The sequence below is a fragment of the Thunnus maccoyii genome, chromosome 21 (assembly GCF_910596095.1).
Source record: "Thunnus maccoyii chromosome 21, fThuMac1.1, whole genome shotgun sequence".
Lineage (NCBI taxonomy): Eukaryota > Metazoa > Chordata > Actinopteri > Scombriformes > Scombridae > Thunnus > Thunnus maccoyii.
The window spans coordinates 16,492,855-16,518,560 of record NC_056553.1 but is presented as its reverse complement, the minus strand read 5'-3'; the positions used below and the strand labels follow the sequence as shown (position 1 = coordinate 16,518,560).

At 39.8% G+C, this 25,706-nt stretch overlaps 1 protein-coding gene across 5 annotated transcripts in view; it reads left to right on the top strand.

The window, feature by feature from the left end:
- LOC121888464 (trichohyalin-like) overlaps nucleotides 1–23,482 on the top strand; it is a 97,403-nt gene extending 73,921 nt beyond the window's left edge. For 3 of the 5 annotated variants that reach the window (XM_042399976.1, XM_042399977.1, XM_042399975.1), the window contains 7 exons: nucleotides 1,386–1,497; nucleotides 11,948–12,057; nucleotides 12,297–12,371; nucleotides 13,940–14,033; nucleotides 14,137–14,177; nucleotides 18,786–18,888; nucleotides 22,222–23,482. In XM_042399976.1, coding sequence (XP_042255910.1) covers nucleotides 1,386–1,497; nucleotides 11,948–12,057; nucleotides 12,297–12,371; nucleotides 13,940–14,033; nucleotides 14,137–14,177; nucleotides 18,786–18,888; nucleotides 22,222–22,620 — 934 coding nt within the window. In that variant the 3' untranslated portion in view covers nucleotides 22,621–23,482. Of the gene's footprint in view, nucleotides 1–1,385; nucleotides 1,498–1,902; nucleotides 2,059–9,341; nucleotides 9,682–11,947; nucleotides 12,058–12,296; nucleotides 12,372–13,939; nucleotides 14,034–14,136; nucleotides 14,178–18,785; nucleotides 18,889–22,221 lie in introns of those variants that run through there. The other 2 variants (XM_042399979.1, XM_042399978.1) reach the window with 2 other exon arrangements.
- The last annotated feature ends 2,224 nt before the right edge of the window (nucleotides 23,483–25,706 follow it).

Here is a 25,706-nt window from a genome sequence, read left to right as displayed (position 1 = left end):
CTGAACAATAAAATTGCAACGTCCCCCATTCCAAGTCCAGCTGGGGATCTTTGTTGCATGTCATCTTTCACACTGCTCATTTCCTTTCAAGCTTCTACTGTTCACTATCTAATACAGGCAAAAGATGCCCCAAAAATACTAAAAAATAAAAATTGAGCATCATTTTTAAAAGTAAAAATATTAATACTTGGTAGTTTTCTTCATTTGCTCTCATAGTAAATTTGAATACCTTACAAAATACCATAAAAAACAAGCATTTTGAAGGTGTGACTTTGTGCTCTGGGAAATTTTGATGGATATTTATTTTTCACTATTTTTGACACTTTTTAGATCAAACAATTGAGGATATAATCAGCAGATTAATCAGTAATGAACATAATCAGTAGATGCAGTACTAAAAAAATGTAGGATCCAGTATTTTGTACTACAGTTGGTCTGTTTTTACATTTAATAAACTGAACAGGTAACTAAAAAATAAGTAAATTATATATAGACTCAGAGGGATAAATATTGGACTGTGCATTTATTTTCTGGGATTTTTTTTTTGTATTCGTCAATTTAACAGAAATGCCTATAAAAACTAATGTTCAAATACTGACTTTGTGGTCTTTTTCTGAGTAGTTATTAGTTTTAACTGTAAAATCTATAATATAATAACTTCAGCTCACTGTTCCAAAACTTTTGTCTGTACAAGGCCCAAATATTTTTCTATTCATAAACTTGTAATTTCTCATTTTTATATTTGCTTTTAAGGGTTTGGGTCAAGAGTGGGGGTTGTTTGTTTTGGTCTGTGAATGTGTGTGTGTGTGTGTGTGTGTGTGTGTGCGTGTGTGTGTGTGTGTGATGGGGGTTGGTGGGGGTGTTGAGGCTCACTGAGCGGCCGAAGTGAGGCTGTGGAGGGAGGTTTGTGGAAATGGTAATCATTTGTCGTATTGATCCCGCTGTAGCCAGGGCAGCCGGCACACACAAACTCCCTCACACACATGTACACGCACACTCGCAGACACTAACTGACTCACATACACACAGACGCACAGTTGCGTGGCAGGAATAGACCCCTTCGTATTGATCCCCTTCACATTCCCTTAGCTCGGCTGCCACACACACTCACACATACAGTACTTCCACACACACACACACACACACCCACACACATACTCACACTTTCTGAGCCCGATGTTAACCGATCTAGATTTGCTAAAAACTTGATACTGGAATACTGGAATTAAATATTTTAAATCTTTAAGGTAATAATGAATATAAAATAGACTGATTTAAAAAAAATGCATCTAAATATCAGGATGACTGAAATCGAATTACTGATTTTCAATAAATGTTAACTTTATTTATAGTGATAATAATGCCATTGGTTTATTTGTGTGCAGGTCAATGGTTGTGAGGCTGGAGACGGAGATGGCAGAGCTCAGGAAGAACCTCCAGCAGGCTGTCGATCAGAAACTCAAGGCTGAGAGAGAGAAACAGGATGCACAGGACCAGGTAAATAAATACACACCGGGCCTGAGTGACATAGCCTCGGCAAATACTTCAGAGTGTTTGTTTAAACCGGCTTGGAGCGCAGCACGGGTGGGGTGTTTGCCATCTGAACCATTCAGATACTGTCAGGGATATTGTTATACTCACAGAAAACTGTATCAGTTTCGCCTCCTCATAACATTTAAATGTAATTGTCAGCCTATTGATTTTTGTAGCTGACCATACTCAAGTTGGTTTAAATATGTGCCATTGCTGTGTGAACCGGGTCTGTACTGCACATATGAACATAAATACTCATACATATATGTTAAGGTGATGTTGGTGAACTAAACCCTTGCTGATCCTCTCCTCTCCTCTCCTCTCCTCTCCTCTCCTCTCCTCTCCTCTCCTCTCCTCTCCCATGCCAAGGTCTCCCTCAAGGTCTACCACACCTCTCCTTCCTTCCTCTTCTCTCTCCCTGCACCTCCTCTACCTTTTTGATGATTAGTGGCATATATCCGGTGCTAGAGCCCGGATTATCTTGTCCAAGAGAGGGAGGGGTGTATGCGGGACCTAAACCTGGCAAGGTGATTTGGAGCGTTAATTCCTGGGTGTAATATTCCCTGATATTCCCTAATGTTCTGGCTGGGAGTGGGGGGGAAATCTCAGGGGAGAGCAGTTGTCAGAGCTGAGCCGCCGCTGTACAAAGGCAGAATGGATAATTAAGGGTAAAGCCAGGACGGGAAGTGATGTTCATTTAGATTCGACAAACTTTGAATTCTGTCTTAAGATTCTGTGCACTGTGCTGTTCTCTTGGATCTTGATTTTGCATTGCTTTGCTTTGCCTTGCCTTAAACTTTCTAATTTTCTGTCCTCCTGCTTGCCTCTGTTTCTGTCTTTCTGTCTCTATTTCCCTGCTCTCCTTTTTTCCTCTTCCTCTCTTTCTCAGTATTTCTTTTATATGTGTTTCCCAGTCTTCCTATCTCTCTCTCTCTCTCACCTTACTCTTTTTCCTTCATTCTGTCCTCGTGAATAATGCAGCCTATGTAGCGTGGTTCTTCTTTTTTCTCTCAGCATTAGTGCACCAGGGTTTGACAATAGTCATTGCCCAGGGCCAGTAAGACACTGACTTGGGTCAGTTGATTGGTCAGTCAGTGGCCAAGCAAAAGGAATTCTCCATCTTTTTCTCGACTGTTGAAAAACCTTTAATCTTTGCCTTCGCTGTGCGACTGGCCCTCTTTTCTTTTGCTGTACATTTTCTGATCAAACATATTGCACGACATGTCAGAGTCAGTCAGGGGTCTGTCAAGTCAAAGTCTTGCATGGAGAGAACGTGGTAATGGCTATAGTGTATGAATTATCAAGCATAAAGCATAGAACTGTTGCTTTTAATGGAAGCAACCCTTTCCTTGGGCTGAATTGTTGATTTGATTGCAATCAATGTCACAATATTAATGACAATGTTTTTCTGATATTGATATATATTGCAATATGGCAAAATCTAATATTAAAATAATCAACTTGATGTTATTTTCATTGAACTGTGTTCCACTGTTATGAATTACATCAGGCAAAAGTCTTCAGGCATGTAACACAATAACATTAAGAACTAATTTAGTTTTTAATTACGTCTTGCTTTCAGTAATTAATTTGGGTTACAGATTTTTTGAAAAGATAACATGATACGATTGTATCATCACAATACAATCAAACTATAATATTGAAAAATTGCCCAGACTTGCCTTAAAATAGCCTGTTTTCACTATTTGCAGGCAATCTCCAGATCACGTTTCCCGTTTCCACTCTTTATGCTAAGCTAAGCTAACCGGCTTCTGGCTATAGCTTCATATTTAACAGACAAATATTAGAGTAGTATAAATCTTCACATAACTCTCGGCAAGAAAGTTAATAAGCGTATTTCCAAAAAAAGTCAGACTACTCCTTTAAGGCAGTTATACCACAAACGGATGCTTTAACAACAGCAGCAGCATCTAGTCACTGATGATGGTACAACCTACATTAATTTAGCAACTCACCACTGTCATTTTGTTTTGCTTATTACGATTTAAGAGAAGCTTCAGTTAATTTTTGAGTTCTGAAAACTCTGTATGAACACTGTTTTCAGAATGAGGGCCATTTGATAGTTGGTCTTTTTAAAGTTGGTATAATCTTAAATCAATCAATCTCATACATCTTGTTCTTTTGGGTTTCTTTTAGTCTGTATTTGTTTGCTGTTTTCGAAATCTGTGCATGTACTTCTCTGCGTGCGTCTGTGTATCTGTGTATTCGCTGGCTGGCTCCTGCACTCGTACACAATCCTTTGCATCTCCCCTTTGAATTCTTGCGGTCTTCCATCATCTCAACAACAGATGAACTTTTCAATGAATTTGACTCCAAACAGTGTTTAAAAACCAGTGTGATGGCCGCTCTGACTATGACTCCTTCATTAGGTCCCAATCTCTGTTATTGACCAGCAGAAGATGAATTATCCGCTGGTGAAAAAAATCAAAGGGTTTGAAATGGTAAATGGTACACTACAGTGGCCTATAGAGGAAATCTATATTACAAATTGCCTCGGTGCACAGTAGCTGAACCTCAGATAGCTCTGTCTTTCTGTATGTGTACATCTTTGTATGCACAGCGTGTATGATTGTGTGTGTGTGTATGTGTTTGAGGTACATGTGTGACACGTATAGTTATGTTTGTGTTTTTTTTTGGTCTGTTTAGTCTCTTCTTCTTCTCTATCTTTTAATACGAAGAAAAGGATGCGCATGTTAGTCATGCCAGTCAATTTTGTGCCTGCGTGTGTCCCGTTCAGCACACACGCAGACACACACATCACTCAATCCTGTCCCTCTGCATGAGTCCAGTTCAAATACAAGTCATCGTAAACATGAGGCATGTTTTTGTGACTACTGCTTCAAACACACACCATAACCGATCAGATCTTCTCTCTCCCTCACTCTCTCTCTCTCTCTCTCTGTCTGCCACACACACACACACACACACGCACACACAATCATAGTCATTAATGTGTTTACCTCAACTTCTTTTAGCATGGAGTAAAAGATTTCAAACAGCTTTAATGAGTATTTGCAGAGAAGTTTTCAGAAAGCAAAAGTTTATGAGCATGTTTTCATACTCATAAACTCTTCTTAGTTCCCCAAAAACTTTACAACTATTGATGTCATCCTATAGAAATACAATTAGACAGTAGCTTTTAATCACTCTGTGTCAGTAGGGTGCCAGCCTAGCGATTAGAGAGACAAGCCTGGTATCCTTGAGCCCTGAATAACAAAAAACTCCAATAGACTGTTTTATTCTGTATAGTAGTTAGACATGGAGGTGGGCAAAGTATAAATGTTTCCTCAATTTTCTTGACCACTCCAGCTGTGATAGACAGTGGTTAAGCTGCCTAATGTAATTACTTTTGGGTAGGATACACGTATTTACATCTTTACTTGTTCAGTTAGTTTCTGCGTTTGTTTTTAGTTGCGTGTGCACACACAGAAACACAGCTGTGTGGATGCCCTCCGCAAACATGAGCGTGATGTGTTTTCATTTCGGTGATGCGAGGGAAAGTTGGTCTCTGGAACGGTCTTATCTGTTCATTGATCTCACTCATTATACCTGATAGAAGCCCCAAGCCTGGCCTAATTAGCTTAGAATGACCCACACTAGATCACCGTTTTTACACTTACACACACACACACAGCTTTGATGATGGAGAAATGAGAGCAGACAAATGAAGCTCATTTGTTTAGTTGATGAATAAAGAGAAGTGGTCCAATTGTCTGACTGTTTAACCGTGGAATGGTATTTGTTCAATTCGTGTGCACGTGTATGTGCATACATGTGTGTCCCATCACTGTCCCACACAGCTCATTAAGCTACAGTCCTGTAATTCATTTGAGAGATGGGATGGACAGTCGAGCAGGCAAACTGATCTCTGTCTTTCTCCTGTCGTGCTTTCTATATAACTTTCTGTCTCCCTCTTAGCTGTCACGCACAATTTTCCTTAACCAAAGGACACACTTCTTTGTTTTCTGTGTGTGGATGTAGATGCAAGTGTTTTCTGTCACTATGTATATTTTTAGTGTGTGGAAACATATGTCAGAGCAAGAGGTGCGCTTCAATCAATTAGTCAGATCTACTTCAGGAAGTCAGGACAAGACTTTGAAAGAATCCAGCGTGCAAAGGCTCATGGGAGGGGCTTTGTATTTGTCTGTTTAAAATTAATGTAGCAAAAGATGGAAGAGGAAGAGGGGAAAAAAAAGAATGAAACTCACAACACAGATAGTTAAAGGCGGTTTCTCTCTCATTCTCAGGTCATGCTTAGTTTTATTTTATGGATAAAGGGATGAATTACCAAAACCTTTTGTTCTCCAAATGCTCATAATTTCTATTTACCTTGTTAGTTTTGGAAAGATGCTAATGAAAAGATAAGAAACTCATATCAGGCAAAGTTCTAACTCTTCACATTTATACATTTATACTGTGTGTTGAGTGTGACTGTGTGACTGTGGTGAAAGTTTACAACACTTGAGGAAACGAGTCACACCTGACATTCTTTGAGGAGTGTCTAATTTATAAAAGTAAGTGAGAATGCTATCACCGTATTATAATTATTCAAGGTTAACCTTTAATCATCTCACTTTGGCTGCAGGTTTTACTCTACTAAAAATCATCTTAACCAATTCCAAAAGAACTGTGTAATATCTCCCGATTGAAAATTCTTCCTTTTGAAAGAGAATAATCTTTCCTGCCCAAAGCAATAACTTTCTCCAACACCTCTACAACACTTCACCTCTGTCTAACAGAGAACTCTCAGAACTCTCAGCTGGATAGTTTCTTTTTACTCCTTCAATAACTTTGCATGTGATGAATTTGCACATCTTTATACTCCTACGCTACCTCATTTTTAAAATTTCAACAACTAAGCACACTTGTCTAATGTATATAATATGTTACCCTATGTTTATATTTTATATTCTATTATATTTATAGTGCATACTTTTTTTTCTTATATTCTTGTAATGAGCTATTTTATTTTATCTATTTGCTATGCTTATTTTTCTATAGATATACTGTATATTTCTCTCTTCTAGTGCTGATATGTATATTTACTGTGTATTTACTGTTCCCCTGCAATACTTGCTGCTCTATCTATCTATCTATCTATCTATCTATCTATCTATCTATCTATCTATCTATCTATCTACCTAAAACCTAAAAGTGATATGATTAATAGCTTCGAAAAATTCTAAAAGCGTGGGTTCATTTTTTTCATTTTAGCTTTTTTTCACAGCAACATCCATTTTTCCTTGTGTGGCTCACATCTCTAATGAATGCTTCTATTCAAGAGAACATGGAACATAATACCACAAGTGAATAGAGCGATGCTCAGTGTTGACCCAACATTGCTGATATGTGGTCTGCTTTACTGTTCTGTACAGGAATAGATAAGACATAATATTTAAGTGAGGTGAGAGCCTCAACACATCTTTACAGAAACTGTGTCCTATAAATCAACATACATGGAGGAGAAAATAAATAATTAGAGTTAAATACCTGCCACCACCACATGATGTTTTTCCTTTACATTTTACTGAAGTGCTAAAAAAAAAAAAGAAATCAAGTAGAGAAAGCAATGAACACAGCGTTGACAGCATTTCTCAAACTCCTGCTGTATAAGCTGATCACTAAACAATACAGCAACAATGGAAATCTAAAATTGTAAAATGTTCTTTTGTGTAGCTGCTGTCTGCTGTGCTCTGTTGCAAACCAGTCACCTAAACATCAGTTAGTCTGCCAAATGGGAATCCTTCACATCCAGGACATATTTATGGGGTTTTACTGTGGGAGAGAGGTTTATAACAATTGTAGCAGTCTTAGAAGCAGCACTACACGGGTTGCATGTTTTGCCAATCCTGGTGCACTTCTTTAACCACAAGATTTAAGTAAAAAAGAATGAAGAGCTAATGGACTAACACAATGAAATCCAGTCACTTCGAAGACTGGGATTTGTATTAAATTTGCTAATACGATACCTACGGTTTGATACAATACCAAAACCAAATTTATTTATTTTTTACTTTTTTTCCATTTACAAAGTTTTTTTTAAAATTAAATTAATAGTTATATAACAATTTTATTATAACTATGCAACTTAAAATGTTCTCTGAAAACAAGCAGCAATACAAAAACGTCGCTCAATTAATATACAGTATACAGCAAATATAGTGTCAAAGAAAGTAAAAAAGTACAAATCTTATCAAGTATTCAACGCTAGCTTTTGGTGCCTGATGGTTTTTCATACTCTGGGCTATGAACAAATTTCTGATGGGTTGTTACAAAATGGTTTTGAAGTCTTCTGTATATACAGTATTAAAATGATACCTATTAGATGAGAGAACTTCATGTACCTGGGAAGTGGTGGAGAATCTTGTTCCAAGGCTGTAGTTAATGTAGTTGTGCTCATGCAGGCTAGATGCAAGATAGGGGACTTCAATAATGGCAGCCGCTGATAAACAACTCGGCAGCATGCGTAGGAGAGTGTGTGATGAAAGGACTCAGGGAAAAGGAGTCGGGCCATGCAGCAGCAGACGAAGGTAATTAAAGAAGCCATCATCAGCATCATTAATATGCTAGATCTGCTGTGGCCCACTGACTAGTCTAATGGAGAACATGTCATCATCGTCACCATTAGGGAGAGTGGGACACACATAAACACACACACTCACGGTCTTAATGTTGGGTCACGCCATGATTATCACCATTAAGTCTAGAGTGAGAAGACCTGCTTAGGAAACCTCATTCTCTAGTGCCATCGTACATGCACACATACAGTACACACACACACACACACACATACACACACACGCTTGTAGATCTTTAATTCAGACCCTGTGAGTGATAAGTATGCATATTTAAGTGATGTCAGGCCTGTTGGGTCTTTTAATTAGACAGAATGAATGAATGTTTTATAAAAACGTGTTTAACAATAAATGTGTTCATTAATTTGATGAGAGGATGTGCTCTGATGAGCTGAGTGGAACAGAGTAATGGCTCATATTCAGCTCTGGCAGTTTGATGATGATGGTGGCAACAACCAGGCAATCTGTTTCTGATTTTGTCCTCATTTTCATCTTCCTCTCTTTACCCAGTGAAGTTTACTTTGAATTATGTTTATCCCGTGACCTTGAGCAGGTTGGTCTGTTTTAGTGAAAATGCACTTCTGTCCTGTGCAGCTAATGTGCAATGTGATACTAGTCCACAGCTCCATGGAGAACAGAAAAGATGGAAAATCCATTAACTGCTAAAGTCCCCACAATCATTTTTTTTCTGTCTGCAGGTAGGCTTTGAGGATTGTCATGAAAAGTTCATTCAGATGTATAAGTTCAGAAAGATTGTGTGAGTCCACAAAGTCCATCTTCCATCTTTTGTCAATGAAAAATGTGGAGTGTGGACTAGACAACTCTGCCTTCTTTGATAGAATAAACTATCAAAATGATAAATACTGTTCCAGCAGCTGTAAAGATTCCAAATCCTTCACCAGCACCGCATAGTCAACTCGTATTTTCTAGCATATAACAGAAAGGACCAGTGGTATCACTAAACTTGGTTGTAAGTGTGTCCCAAATGCATTTTGTTGCCCCTTTTAGCCCCCATCATCTGCTAAAATATTTGTGCAACAAAACCAATCTAAATGTTAAGCAGGTTTGCTACTTTACTCCTCCCCCTGCTTCGAATCGCACCTCCTTGTCCTTTTCCCTTTTTCTCTAAATGTCCCTCCCTCTCTGTCTCTCTCTCTCTCACACACACACTCTCCCCCCTCTTTTTCACACACCCTTTCACTACCTCCCTAGACTCTGGTGGAAACAGAGTGATGGTGTGTAATTTAGTCCTAATCACAACATCAGACTTGCGCTGCGATTTACATCCCTCCACCAGCAGAGCCAGTCAGACAGTCAGGAGGGAGATGTTAATGTGAGACCACAGGTAATTACTGTCATTACAACACGCCACAGATCCTGCCAGTGTGTGTGTGTCTGTGTGTGTGTGTGTGTGTGTGCAGATGTATTGTGAGTATGGGTGTGTTTGAGCTTTTGAATTGTACAGTTTTATGGTTTTGTGTATATAATTAATAATGGTGTATTATTGTTTGGTTTTGGCCAATAAGTTCACAGCAGAAGTTGCTTCAAGTGACGGTGTGTCGATGCATGAGACAAAACAGGAATGAAATCCCAAACAACAGGGGATTCACAATATTTATTTCACCATTGATAAATGTAATTACGATTGATGCCCTGACTCAGTTTATTCCTCAAAATTCAATGATTTGCTTGATCTAATTTCATTCTTCCCACACTTTTTCTTCATTGCTTTATTTGTTGAAACGCAGTGCTTCTTTAATCCAAATGTAATTAAAAGCGTAATTCTTCATCATGTTATGCAATTTGAATTATTGATTATGTGCCACTTTCATCTTCACAACTTCCTTTCACATCTAAGGCTGCCTATTCATTTGTGTTGATGAAGAGTAATTCTCCACTTGAAATGCACTCACATTATTTCACTTTACTGTGACAACTGAGAGTTTCCCCGAGTCGCATGCTACATCTCACAGACTTTGTAAATATTGGACAAAGTCGGACCTCACGGTTTTTGTTTTGTCCAAATCTGTCTTTACTGAGAGTCGCCTCCTCACTGCGCCTTATACTCCTGCATGTCAGCATGCTGATTTGCACTGGAAGTTCTGTTTCTTTTGTATTTCTCTCTGCAATGTGTCCATTTATCTGATATCAAGTATTAGTAAAACAGGTACAGTATTTGCTCATTTAGCAGTATTTGCTCATTTAGTGTGCACGCCTTAAACATTTGCAGCCAATGTTAGTATTACACTGTACATTATGCTTCAAAAAACATAGGCAAAACCCCTTGTGTCCCACTCCTAGATCATGTGACACAAATGATGTTCAACTTTTGCACCGTTCAACTTTTGAACTGGCTGTCCTCTCTGTAGCCCAGGGCTGATGTGGTACAAGTTTAGACTGACTCATCTTAGGTTAAGTTGTAAATAACTTAAAAGCTTACATCTCTCCAGCCTGGCATTTAGCTACGGGCCTCTTTTTTTACCTCAGGCAACTAAAAGCTGTCATATAGGGGGATGCAGAGGGAGCGGTCCTGTAGCCCATTGCGGCTAACATATTGACACACCGTATTTCGGATGTTCTGTTTAATCACAAACAATCACCAGATCAACAGACACTTTATAAATACTACAAACATTTCATAATTCTCTGTGTTGTCCTGTTCACTGAAGGCATTTGATGATAAAATGAAGGATAAGGGTCTTGTCATACACTCTTTTTCTCTAAAAAAAAAAAGTCATCAGTAACAACAATACTCCAGGTTACATCTGTTTTTTTCATTCAGCTCTGCATCGGCAAAGTCTGCTGTCTCTTTATCTCTGTCTTATATTTAACTCTTCTAGATGCATATCAACAGAGAAATATTTCGTATACATGGTATTCAAAATACACACGCAGACATACACACACATGCACAGAATTCATCTCACAAAGCGGTTGATTTTCTGACATTTCAGGTTAATCATATGACATTTTTGGATACTTAAATCATGGCCCACATATTGGAAACTTTTTTTTTTTTTCATGTTTGCCCAAGTCTTTGTGGGTAGATGGTATGGTATATCAAGGTGTTTCCATGTCGATAAGGGTAATGTGTCAGGGTCCCCAGAGTTTAGGCCTGGAAAGGTCCTGACTGATAAGCAGAATGAAAAAGTCAGCAGTTTGTCCAGTGCCATCCCGTCCCTGTTTTTCACCCCACACCAGTCTTCTCCTCTCTGCAATCTTGTCTTCAGTCTTCACCCCCCACCCCCACCATCCACCATCTTTCCTCCTTTGCACCTGCTTAATACCTCACCCTGCTATTTATACCTGCATCTGCAAATGCCATCTGCTTCATCCCCCATTATTCCCCATTTAACTAATTTTTCTCTTGTATTGCTATTATGCTCTATTTTTGACATTTATTTTTGCCCTTTATTTCCTTCCCATCTATTAGAGCCTCACTTATCCCCCTTTTTTACCTTCCTTTATTTCACACCTTTGGCTTCCTCCACCCCACATTTATATATATATATTGTGTGTGTGTGTGTGTGTGGAGAGAGAGAGAGCGAGAGGAAGACCTAAATCCCTTCTAAATGAAGAAAGCCAGTGTTAGATGTTAATATTTTCCTATATATGTATTTTTATACTGCAAACCTTAAGAGTACATATTAAATATGAATAGGGTGAGAGTTGGTCTTGCAGATTCTGTGCTCCACAAAAACACTCAGAATAGACAAATGGTTTTTAAATTTAGGAAAATAATTAAATAGAGGGGAAACATGAAAAAGCTATGCACGGCATTTTACATTGTTTGGCGTATTGCTGGCTCTATGTTGCAGGTGGACACACTCAGGTCTGAACTTGAGGTGATGTGGTCAGACAATGCAAACCTTCGCCATGAGAGCCAGCTGGTCATGGCTAATGTCAACCGTTGGATCACTGAACAAAAGTATGAACATACTCACCACGTGATGTGTTATAAAAAGCAAGTTGCAATATTGCTCATGTTTGCATCGGTACTATTTTGCATTTTTTCATCTTTTTTTGTGCATTTTGACGTCAAAAACAACTACTGTAAATGAATTTTAGTGTTCATTAATTAATGCTGTAAAATACAGTATAGTAACTGGCAGGAGTATACAGTATATCTTCTTAAAAATGTTACCTAGTGAAGTTATTCTCTTTCAGGGCTTCCAATGAGAGCCTCACTGCCCAGATGAAGGCCCAAAACAAGATGCTGCTCATCATCACTGAAGAGAAAGAGTGAGATTTTTTATATTCACTCTTAATTGGTTCATTTTTGTTTGTATAATTGGGCATCTGTGTGTACATGTATGTCTCAACCCTGTGCAGTATATTTGTTTACTACAGATGACTAAAGATGTGGAAAAAAAAACATCTCAGCTAACCATTACACCTGCAATAGGTCACCTTTCTTAGCAGAAGTTTGTATGTGTATGTGTGTGTGTGTACCAGGTGTTCCTCATGTTGTGGGGACATAAATCTGTTTAAACAGTCATGTTGTGGGGACTTGACTCCCCTATGAGGATAAAAGGAAAGTCCCCTTAACATAAATCATTGATTTTAGGGTCTAAAATAAAAAATTAAGATTAATTTATGGTTATGTTAAGGTTAGGGTAAGGGTTAGGGTTAGGCAAGTAGTGGTTATGGTTAGAGTTAGGATAAGACTCTAGGAAATTAATGTAAGTCAATGTAATGTCCTCTGAAATGATGGAAACATGACTGTGTGTGTGTGTGTGTGTGTGTGTGTGTGTTTTTATGTACAGCATGTGTGTCTGTGCATGTGTTGGTGTGATTCAAGTGGACTCTTTAACATACTTGCACCTGACAGTCTTTTCTGCATGTGTGCATCATCATGACTCACACAGGCACACACACAATACACACAGACATGGGCGTGCCATATTCCTCTTTCTAGAGATCAAAGTGGTCTAGCCGTCTTCTGTCATCCCACCCCCCTGTGGTGCCATACCTCCCCGAGGCCCGCCCAGCAGCACCACAACTGTCTGTGTGTCTGCTTTTTCCTTTCTCTTGAAACTTTCGTTGTGTGTGTGTGTGCGTTTGTGTGTGTGTGTGTGTGGGGGGGGGGGGGGGGGGGGGGGGGGTCTTTCATAGGCTATTTTCGGGGATACATTTCAGACTAAAGACCAGTTAATTGGGAATGGCTTGTCCAATTGGAGACAAAAGCCGTGTCCCCCAATTGAGAAAAAGCTGATTTTAGTGTGTGTGTGTGTATATGTGTGTGTGTGTTTTTGCAATGGTAACCTGTGGCAATAGTAACAGACTTTATACACCTGGAACACAAAGGTTACATGCAGTTATATCTCCTCTTATACTCAGCACCTTCCCTGAATATGCAGAATGTGATATTTCTGTGTCTGCTCTGATATTGTAAAACAACTTCATGCTTCAGATCTGCAATTTAATAGTACACTAAACATGTAAATAACAACTTCTTTTTAGTAGTTCTGGAGTCTGAAAATTGGTGGCATAATAAATAAGTAAAACAAATAGCCACAAAGGTAGGTGATAAATAGCACCAGAAATATAGCATTTCATTATAATGGACCATGATATGTGTACATGTGTTTGTGTGTCTGAACTGCTGATAATGCCTGAATTGCTAGTTAAAGGCTCTTCTCAACACTGAGAGACATAAGCACCATTGCCGTTGTGTGGCGGAATATTTTGTCTGCCATGTTAACAAGAGTCTCTTGATGATAATAGTGTCTTGTCTTTCTCTGTGTGTCTGCCTCACTATGTATATTTCCCTGTTTAACTCTGTCTCTGCATCTCCCTCGCTTTGTCAGACATCTTCAGGAGGCTAATGACACACTTAAAGTGGAGGTAAAGAGACTGAAAGAAGTGGCGGATGAGAAGGAGAGAGAGATGGGACGCTTCAAGGTGAACAAGTGCAGAGGGGAAAAGCAATGAAGTACAAATAGGGAGAGACAAAAAGAGAGTCGATCACAAACAGGTTTGTTTTTCATTTTATAATTGTTTGCAGGCCCAGATCCGAGACCAGGGCACATGGCAAGACGAGAGAATGTGAGTCATCTGTGTGTGTATGTGTGTGTGTGTGTGTGTGTGTGTGAGCGTGTGTGACTGTACATATAAGTACATACATTTGTGTGCATCCACCAGCTGATCAGAGTTTAGCATTCACATCCAACAAAAGCGTTACCCACCATGTTTCGCTCTTTCACACACAATCTAGCCCAAACAAAGCTGATGATGATAATAACAGCAGGAGTGCCAAGTTGTGAATGAAACACCCCCTGGGCCTAGCCACCTGTGTGTGCCTGTTTGTGTGTGCGCGTGTGTGCGTGTTATGTCTCTTCTTCAATCTGAATGCGTTATTCATGCTGTGCCTTTAACAATGATTACACTCCAATCAAGGGCCCATCCTCTCCTGCTTGCCACCCCCATGGCTGTCAAATAGCATTCATCAATAGAGAGGAGATATATTTATTATGTTCATTAAGGCAATGAAAATGAATGTGGCACAGATGGGATTGGGTGTAGGATGGAGGTGAGAAAGGAGGGTGTGTGTGTGTGTGTGTGCGTGAGAGAGAGAGAGAGAGAGGGTGTTTGTGGGGGCACCTGCCTGCAGCAGTACTTCCCATACCCCCAATGTGACCCCCTAAGGTCTCCCTCATTAACAACCCCCCCCCTCCACACCTCACCCCCGTTTTACACGCATACGCACACTCGTGTTGCGCCCCTCCCCTAACGAACCACCAGGCTCTGTTTCCAAAACGGATCAGATTTGTTTTGACTGGGGTAGGTTTTCCAATGCTATTCAAAGCTGTCAGTCATTTTAATGATATCATTAAGGGGCCGCGACAGAAAGATGAATCGCTTTTCTTTGTCTTTCCCTCATATGCGAATGAGCGAGAGAGAGGGACGGAGTGAGAGAGGCAGTTCATATAGATGTATGCATAAGAGGGGTTTTGATTGAGCCGAATATAATAACATGGAATGAGATAAAAACAGTGAATGAAAGCCTCTTCCATAGTGTCTCCTCATCCATTCTCTCTTCTTCTTTTTCTTTATTAGGAGGATTCTTAATTTATTTCATTTCATTATTGTACCCCCCCACCCCCCCAACACACACACACACACACATATACACACACACACACACACCCAAAATGCCATATGTATGAAAATCATACATCTATAAGGCAACAGATATGTCATGATATTTGCATGGCAGCCATATACATTCAGTGTGTAAATCTCATTACTGGTGGCAAAGGGGATATCTTCACAGTGTCACTATCACTGACAGCAATCAACACGGTGTGAAGGTTTTGTCATTAGATATGCCTTTATTAAAGAAATTTATTATGATTACATGGCCTACTGTTCCATAGCAGCTGGAGCTTCATGGCTTCACATTGCGGATGGCATTTTGTACTAATAAAACCCACAGAAAGCTGAGGAGAAATTTAGATTGATAAAAGAATGAGGTGATCTTGGAAACAGCGGTTAGGTAAAGACTCTCACCACAAGCTTCCTTTGATAGTAATACTAAGAGGACAGTTGTGATGCATTTGTTATAAAAAAAATACAAGAACATTTGTCGGGATTGGCTTGTATATCACAGAAGAAAATAATGTAATATTTTGCTTGAGAACAATACTTTGTAGCTTTAATATCTAAAAATACATGGCAATAAATGCACAATGAAGGCACTACCTGGTGATCAACAACCCCATCAAAACCTCTCAGATCATGTTCATGTTGCTCAATGTGCCTGTAAAATCCTTCTCCAAGGTGCTATGTGTAGCATGGTGTGTTTTCACTCCTTGTCTTCCCTCCAGAAGTGTTTAATATGAAGAGCAAGAAGAAGGATTAACTCAGACAAACAGCCCTTACAATGAAAAAATGGATCCTGTTTTGTATCACGGAGCAATGTTTGTGCTGTAAAGCAATATACAAGGATTGCTCCGAAATCCAAATGGCAATTATACTGCAGTCTCAAACTAATTAAATGATTTGCTATCAAAATATTTCTCGTTTCACCTCAAAGTATCTCAAATAATATCTCAAAATGCTAAAATACCAGTGCAAATTGAAATTCAAGCAGTGGTGGAAGCAGAGATTGATGATTTTCGCTGCCGGCACCACTGACTCAGTGACTGTGTGACACAAGCCATCTGGGGGAAGTGCTCATAAAGCATCAGGCATCATCAGTCGCACCACTAACGATGTGCTTCCAATTAAGAGCACCCAGTGATCACAGCAGAGGATTTGTACAAACACAGAGAACTGAAGAGACAGAGAAACAGAAAGAGGAGATAAGAAAGAGACCGTGTAAGGGGAGAGTCAAGTCTTGCATAAAATTTACAGCAATATGAGAGCAGTAAATAAGAAAGATGAGAGCGAGATTGGAGGAAGAGAGGAACCATGTAGTTTATTGCCTGGTTTAGAGAGCATGGCAGCTTGGCTTTGACACTAATGACTGTAATTATACACACACTGATTGGGTTAAGCCACTAATTACACACATCCATGTTTGCGTGTAAACACAGGAACACATGTTTACACAGGCGTCATGCCAAGTGCTCAGCGCATCGCTGCATGCCTTCTCACATTGGGCGCATAAATCTCACACAGTTGTCTCAGTGGTGGTGATGTTTCATGATCTGCTGAAGACCACATTACCATCTACGAAAGCGTTTAAATCATGCGAGGGATCTTTATGTAGTTGGCTCGTGCTTTTGAGTTTATGCGTCTTGTTTTTTTCTTCGCTGTAGCAGTAGAAACTCGTGGAACACATATTTTAAAAGGCATTTACAATTTAAATGATCAAAGGAAATTCCAGAATTTCTACTTATTAATGTTCTTTGTATCATCATTATGGTGTGAAATTAAAAGATCTGGAAGGGTCAGTTGCAATTATGTTCAGTTTATGAATGTCATTTTCAGGAAATTAGGTTTCTTTAAAAAAAAAAAAAAAAATGCTTACATTGGCCGGGCTAAATGAGTTAGTTGTGTAATGGGCAGTGATTCAGATTATGGTCTGTCAGATGGTGTATGTATGGATTTTTAAAAAATGAATAATGTGGTCCATTTTCTATTTGTACATACAGTCAAAAGTTTGGTCATACCTTCCCATTCCCTTCAATGAGAAAGCGTGTCCAAACTTGAATCTGATACTGTATGTGGAAAAAAAAATAAGAAATATAAATATCTTTGTATTTGTCAGAATGTGCTTTATGAAAATAACTGTGTGTTAAGTGACACATTTGACAACTCAGACAAATCACTGGATCATATTCATTCCTTGAAAGACTTTTTTACTGAATATGAACTATGAGGGCTGCACATCAGTGCTTCACTACTGGTTTTGTTCTTCTTCTTTGGTTGTTTAGAAGAAAAAAGTTTTTTTTCAAGTGCTGTCACTCAAAGTTGCATCTTTTTCCATATCAGTATCTCAAAAAATTTAAATGCATCAGTATGATTGATCTGCTCCCAAATCAAAAGAGAAATAACTGTGTAGAGCTGGTTGGGATAGTTGACTGGATAGCGTTTGTAGGAAGTAGTGTTACTGCCACTGTTGCTTATTTTCTTGTTGTCTCTTGGTTGAGGTTTACCATCAGTGGTTACAAATACATGGAAGCTGAATAGTTTCACTAAAATGATTCTCATAAACTTTTCAGACAAAAATGTCAGTTCATATATTAGCATTTCCTTCAAGTGTCTCCTCGGATCTTAAATGTTTTAAGTTGTGGCTAATAGGGCCAAAAGTGTGTGTGTGTGTGTGTGCGTGTGTGCGTGCGTGCGCGCACATCTCAGCTCACACACATCTACAGGAACAATGATGCCATTTATTAGCGTTTCGATGAGCGTGTGCGTCTTCTCAACTGAAGCAAAACGGGACCGTCTTTCCATCCGCTGCTCTGATAGAAAATCCCAGCTTGCTTTTTTACAAGAAAATTAACATTGGGGAGGTACAGTGGTACTTTAATGGGCTAAGAAGTCTTCAATAAAGTATTTAGAAGGTTTTTCCGAATGCTAACTGGACAGGTTCACTGGGGCGTGAAAGAAAGAGCGTAAAGCGGGGGCAGCAAGCTCTTCAGCCCGTACAGAGCACCATTATCCACCGTCATTAATTTAATAGACATTCCTTAGTCAGCCCTGGGTCTGAAGATAGCAGACCCTAACATTTGTTTGTCATTTCCCAAAACGTTTTTAATAAACAGTTAAAATCTTAAATGGCTTCTTGTACTCTTAATGTTCCCTGGCTGCGGTTGTGTTCGTTTTGTTTTTGTATACGCTTTCATATATAATTTAATGATTTCTGGAACCCATTTGCTCACCCATCTTTGAGTTTAGTAATAAGTTATTATGAAGATGGTTATAATGAAGATGATGTACGCCAACGTCTTTATGCCCCAGATTTTGAGGACATTTGATTGAAACTGTTTTGCAAGGCAAATACATATCATTATAGTAGAGTTTAAAAGTTTACCTTGATGCAAGCAAGTGTATACTTAATATACTTTTATGTATTAAACTGCACATGAACCAGTTTCTCTTAGTCTTTAGTTTTTATCATTCTGCTTTCTTAAACTACTGCGGGATTTAAAGATGTCAAAGTTAATATCTCATACATGGTTTTTTTTGTGTGTGCTTGTGTTCCAGCGTGGAAAAGCAGGGTTGTGTGGCTCTAAATCTTAGCAAAATCGAGGACATGCAGACCAGACTGCGAAGCAACCTGGAGGCCATCGGAATGCTAAATCAACAAGTAAGAGCGCGTGCGCACGCGTGTATATAGACACACACCGGGTCCTGACAGTCCTTTTACCCGACAGATACAAACACACACCCACACACCGGCCCACCTGCTGTTGAGCTCACACAGAAGAGGAAGCTTTCATGCGTCCAACTTCAAAACACACACGCGCACTTACACACAGGCGCACACAGACATCCATTTCCTCTTCCTACGATAAAAGTGAAAAGGCGGCAGCGGGGTGGGGGTGTGTGTGTGGTGTGGGGGAGGGGAGGGGAGGGGGCGGGGAGGGGAGGGGGGGGACAAATTGTATCGGGAAAAAGCAGTGACGTTTCTTTCCACTGGTAAATGATTTCCCTTTCATGAGACTAAGAGAGGGATGTATATCAATACAGCCGTGCTGATCTCTCCATGACAGCGTAGGGAAATGGCCCGCTGTGATAAAACAATGTGGGGGGAAAAAACACAGAGGAATATTCTGAGGAAAAGCTGACATTTTTTACTGTGTTGAACTTCACAAGAGTCAACAAATCACCAAAGGAGAAAAGAATCAAAAGTACTCTTCAGCCCCCTCAGTTCTCCAAAACTCCTGGGCCTGGGGAACAGCTCACCCGACTTTTGTTAGTTTGTGAAATAGCCCGCTGATTGACAGGGTACGACGAAAGCTGGTACTTGTTGAAGTTTGAATATAGTGTTGTTTCAGTGAAAAGCAAACGGCATCAGCTATATATATGTGTGTGTGTGTGAGAGAGAGAGCAAGAGACAGAGGAAGGTGGTGCAGTGGAGAAAGAAAGAGCAGGAAGACGAACAGGAAGAAGAGACGTGTTGTTTAACAGGTCGGGTGTGTAATAGCACCTCTTAATCTCTAGTGTGAATCATTACACACATCGATCCAACATGGACAGTCTACGCACACACAAGCGGAGTCGGAAAGGATAGGATATAGACAGTTCATTTACACAAGGCTATTCCCTTCACTGTTCACTGGACACACACTCACGTACGCACTCACACACACACACACACGTACAGATATCAGTAAAGAAGCTGAATGGAATGTCTCAGTTTATCTATGAGAAAGGCGTCGGGTTATAAATCTGGTCTGTGTCTCTGCTTTGGATCAGTTTCATTTACTCATAGTCGCAAACTGGTTTAGTGTTCACCCACAGGCGCATGCTATATTAACGCTCCGTATACAACGTACGCACACACATGAGCCACATTTCCGTCCAACTGTCAAGCAAATTTCATGCAAACTTTGAGAATGTCACGCAAAATTAAATGCAAATTAAGTGAATTTCCATCAACTGGGATGAAGATGAGCATCAGAGGGGGAAAAAATGATTCTTTCAGGACTTGATTAGCATTAGAGAAACTGTTATTGTTCTTTAGCGTCAGCTAATGTCCAGATTCTTTCATGTTTTCATGCAAAGATGAAAAAGGAATGGATTAAGCAATGGACAGAACGAGACAGGTATTGCACAGTATTTCCAAATTTCAGGTGCTCCTTACATACAGTACAGCATAATGGGTTTCAAACAATTTGGTGGGCAGATCGTCCTACGCCAACTGAGCCAAAACTCAAAAATAACTGAATTGAAAAACTTTTTTGCCAACGTGGGGAAATTTCCTTTTTTCTTATTAAGCTTTTCTAGCTCAGTAATTTTCATAATTTGTATTAAAATACTTGAATGGAAACCCAGCTATACAAATGAAAAAGTGCAAACACACTCATTCCCTAGCATTAAAACACCCCCTCTGTGCCTTTCTGTCTTTCTCTTCCACCCCACCCCCTTCTACCCCCCCCCACACACTTATACACATCCTTTTCATCCAAACATACGCACACCAGTTCACCCACAGTATGTGAAGGTTGAGGAGACAAGCTGTGATTTTTAATTTCACCCCCCTCCTTTGCAATTAGGAAAGCATCCAGAGCCACCAAAGACGAGGAAAATTAAACAGGTCCCCTTGAATATACAGTTAATTATAAATGTCAACCTCAATGTTTTTCATCTAGAAATTCTATTGCTTTTGGCATAATATAAAATGAACACGTTTTCATATGTTTGCCTGTTGAAGATAGTAAATACTCTTTAAGCGTCTTAGGATAGTTTTGACACATCGACATGTCATTGGCTCTTCGAGGGTTAAGCCTAAGACCCAGCTATTTCTAGTCATCAGATGTAATACATTTGCTCAGATTTATTGAGCGTGTGTGTGTGTGTGTTTGTGTGTGTGTGTGTGTGTGTGTGTGTGTGTGTGTGTGTGCATGGTGTCTGGAAGGGTAATGTTAGCGGAACCATCCGGAAATGTGTCTGTCTCATCTCCGTTTGTGTTTTTCCCTCTCCCTCAAACACACACAAACACACAAGCACACACACACACACACACACAGACGTATGCATACACATGGCCAGACATGTCGATGTGACATCATTCTTGAACCGCAGCTTTCACACAGACGCACACACACGCACTAAAAAACAGATGTGGATGAGTGCAACTGTCATTACCCGACATGTCTCTTTGTCTCTCCATCCTTTAACTTATTTTACTCTTCATCACAGCTAAAAATACATTATTTCAAATCTTTTATACTCTTTTATCTGCCTTATTACAATTTTTAGACTGGCACATTTTGCATATAATTACCACGCTTTACAACAAATGCAAATGCTTTTATTTCTTTTGCATTTAAAGCCACTTTTTAACTCACACTCCTCCCCTGCCTTTACCCAAATGTCCTTGTCAAAAAATAAAACACCCTCAATTTAGCTAGTCTGTAATTGTGTTTCAGGGAGTCCAATCATGTTCTGACGATGTGCGATTTGTTTTGTGTCACGGATGATTTTATGTCAAATCGACCTCTAATGATCGCTCAAATTGGTTGTTTTCATGTAGAAATTTACACCGTCGCATGACTCCCACTTGCAAACATTTCAAACTGTGAACAGAATACTCTCCTGAAAACCCCTTTGCAATTTTCCATTTGCATTTCTGTTTCAACAGGCATGAAAGCAACTGTGAAAGATGAATTAAGCACATAATGGGATGTCGGCTACTTCATCAACATGATAGCTGTTGACTTTTGATGATTGATATTTATTGGTAACTTCCAATTGAGTTTTGTACTTTGGTTGATTTAACTTAATTGTGATATTTAAACTCGCCGATTTTCTTACTTGAAACTTCCCCAAATATAGTCCCTCTTCCCCCCTCCTTCAATCTGTTTCATGATCACCCATGAAGGTTCTGTTTCATAAATATTATTATTCTCTTTGTCCGTAAAAGTCTCTCTCTGTTTCCGTATCTCTCTCAATGTCTCTTTCTTTCCCTCTCCAGCTAAACGCCCTCAGCAGAGAGAATAAGCGGTTGCGTAGGCAGCTGGAGGAGGAGAGGTCCATGCGTAGACAAGTGGACCGACTGCTCCCTCCTCCTCCCACCTCCCAGCACTCTTCCTCCATTCACCTCCCCCATTCCCCAAGTGCCCACCCACCTCCTCTCTCCACCTCCTTTCCCTCATCCCTCCGCCTCCCTCATCCACTGAGCCTGGACCGAGCGACTGGGGACACTGAAGGGATTCTAACCCAAACTAAGCTGAGCCGAACTGGGGTAGAGAGACCAGGTGAGTCCCAGGCTTTGGGTAAAGCGTTCTGGACGAGGCCGACTGCAGAGCGCTCTGTCTCAGCCTCTCTGGAAGATGGTTGGTCTGGGAGGACAAGCAGGGATCTGACCAAATAAAGCCCCCAGAAGACTTTGACCTGTCATGACTTTTTGACCCCCATCTCCTCACCAGGGAATGTACTCAGTATGAGGTTAATGTCCTGCAGGTCAAAGTCAAGTCCCAGGGTGCCTTTTGCCTGAGGGGAGCTCCAGAACCAGAGAATAATGGAATTCCCTCAAATCTTTCAAAAAAATCACCTTATTCTATATTCTTACTCTATTCTTATGTATCTTACTCTACTACTATGTCATGAAGACTTTTAGATTTAAAATCTAATACTTTTTACTTGAACTACTCAAAAAAAATCCATCAATTGCGTCCTCAATGCTCTGAGCAACGGTACCTGAAAACATTAGCATTTACTTTTTTAACGACAAAACTCTAGCACTAAACACTGAAACTTACTTGAAAATGGAGACAGCTCCGATGAAGTATAATCAATATAAATAGGCAAATGAACTAAACAGAGGAAGTGACTAACTGAGGATTCTTTAGTGTTGATGAATGTGTCTTACACTGGAGATGAGTCTCACTGTGGATAAATGAGGGACGGCACATCATCAGTATCCACAGCCATACCTCAGATGTTGATCTGAATGGCTGTAACACAGTCTCTGATTACGCTGCAGCTGTGCGCCATGTGTCCCGCGTCTACTGTGGTAAATGTGGCCGTGTGTCTTTATGTGTGAGTACATTATGTGTCTGCGTGCTTCTGTCTCTCTCTACGTGCCTGCGGGCCATTGTGTGCTCGTGCAACTGAGTGCATTAGGTGTTTAATATTGTAGATGTTTTATATTTTGTTTTATACTTTTTAAAAACTATTTATTGATGTTTCCCTGTTGCTATGTTTGAGCCCATGTGTTGTAATGACAGAAAAATAAAAACAGATACATTTGTAAGCGGTTGAACATTTCTTCCAATTTTTATTCCATCTGTCAATAATTTCTGCCAGTTGGATGCCTGTAACAGCAAGCTAACAATGCTACCTGCTTCTCTTTCTGCTGGTTTGCATGCCATATTTAGGAATTTTTACAATTTTACATGACTGCTGAGACAGAGAAAGATGTTGACACAAGTAACAACATTGCTAGGCAGCAAAACCTTTTGAATAAATAATCTAAATGTGTGCTTGAAGCAGGGATGACAGAACACATATTGACCTGCTGTCTTCCCACGTGCATCTACAGGTGATTCATGCCTTTCTTTATACACAAGAGCATTCACACCTGCAAATTTACACAAGCAAAGACAAGGAAAAGATGCATGCAAATATCTGAACTTAAACAGAAAAGGCACCATTATACTGTGATAATGAGAACTGTGGGGAAAGCAGGTCTCAGACCACAATTGGCTTCCTCATCTTGCCATCACCCCCCCTCCCCACACACACACACACACACACACTCCCCCACCTGTCTTGCTTTTTATCTTTCATTGGTTCTGTATAAACATAACTGTTATATAGCTGGTCATGATGTCGTAGGCTATATTTTAATGATTTTGAGCAGAACTGCATGTCCTTGTTAGCTTAGTTTTCCTCATTTGCCATGTCACACTCAGAAATACCCTTCTTTTATGTGCAAACACACATGCATGCACCCACTCACACATCCACACGCATTTATATTCTTTTGCAAACACACACACTTACACAAACGGCACAGTCATTAAAAATGAAACCACAGGCTTTTTGAAAACTCCCAGGACTGAGGGAAAAGTCAGCGGCGCAGCGGTGAAAAGAGTCCCCCTGGAAACAATGAGGAGAATGATCATTTGTTGTTCTTGAAAACCCGGTGAGGTTTCACAGAGGTTAAGCTTCCCTTTGATGTGTTTTTAACTCGTTTCAGGTCTGTGGAGGGATTAGTCAGCCTCTCACACACACAAACACAAATGCACACATTCGCACACACGAGCACATGCAGGCTCTTAATTTCCACACCGTGAGCTCTTCTCTCACAAAGAAGGAAAAGCACAGAACAGACTCCTTCCTAACCTAATTTCATCAAATAAGCGTGTGTGGTACTTTGCTGCAGTATGTGTGGTCCCTTGGAAATCTGCGGTAAACCAGCAAAATATTGCAAGTCAGTATTTTCTTTTTATCCCAAATTAGCGTTGGGCTGTTTGTGAACAGTGTGGGCCCCCAACCACGAGAGAGATGGAGAGAGAGAGAGAGACGGAGTAGCTGTTGATCATCACAACACTCATTACAGTGTTTACGAGGCATTATTTGATCCCTATTTCAAGATACAAATGATTGGGGTGCTTGTGCCCATGATGTGTGTTTGTGTATGTGTGTGTGTGTGTGTGTGTTATCCGCTCGAGTCCTGGCTTCCCTGTAGGTCTCTGTGTGGTTGCCCATGCTAATAATCACACGAAAAGCTTGCGTTCATAGCCTGTGTCGTAAGCAGCTCTGCAACAAACAGTGAATGCAAGTGATTCTTAATGTTTGTTTTTAACTAACTTGGAGTGCAGTCTATCTCCACCAGATGGGTGCATTGATAATAAACTCACTAATAAAAAGTTATTTTATGTTTATTTGTTGTATCACATCCCTATAATTTGCTGAACTTGTTATCAGCTGTAAGATTCTTGCAGAAACTCGTTCTCTGTCTGTATTTGGTGTGCTTGAAATCAAAGCAAAAATCTTGTTTTTCTTGATTTTAGCAAACACCAAAATCTTGATAAGTGGTAAATGGTTTGGCAAAACAGTTGTCCAGGACCTCCAGTCTATAAGAATAATATTTACTACTTTATACAAACTGATGGTACATTGTGTTGACATAAAATCCATCAGTTCTTGTGCATCTGAGAATTATTCCTTGGGAAAAAGACCTTACAACAAAAACTTTCACTTAAGGAATTTGATAAATATTGTTAATATAAATAGCCATTTTTAAAATTGTCATATCATGACAACCTATATATCCAACACCTGGAACAGGCCTTTAGTCATGTGAAAAATGGTTTAGCTGGGACTAGCCCAGTATTCTGCCACTGTTAAAAGGACTTTTAATGGGAGGGGCGTTTCTGTCACACCATGAGCAGAAAATGACAGAACAGCCAGAGAGGGTGAGAAAGAAATAAAACTGACAGGAGTGCTGGC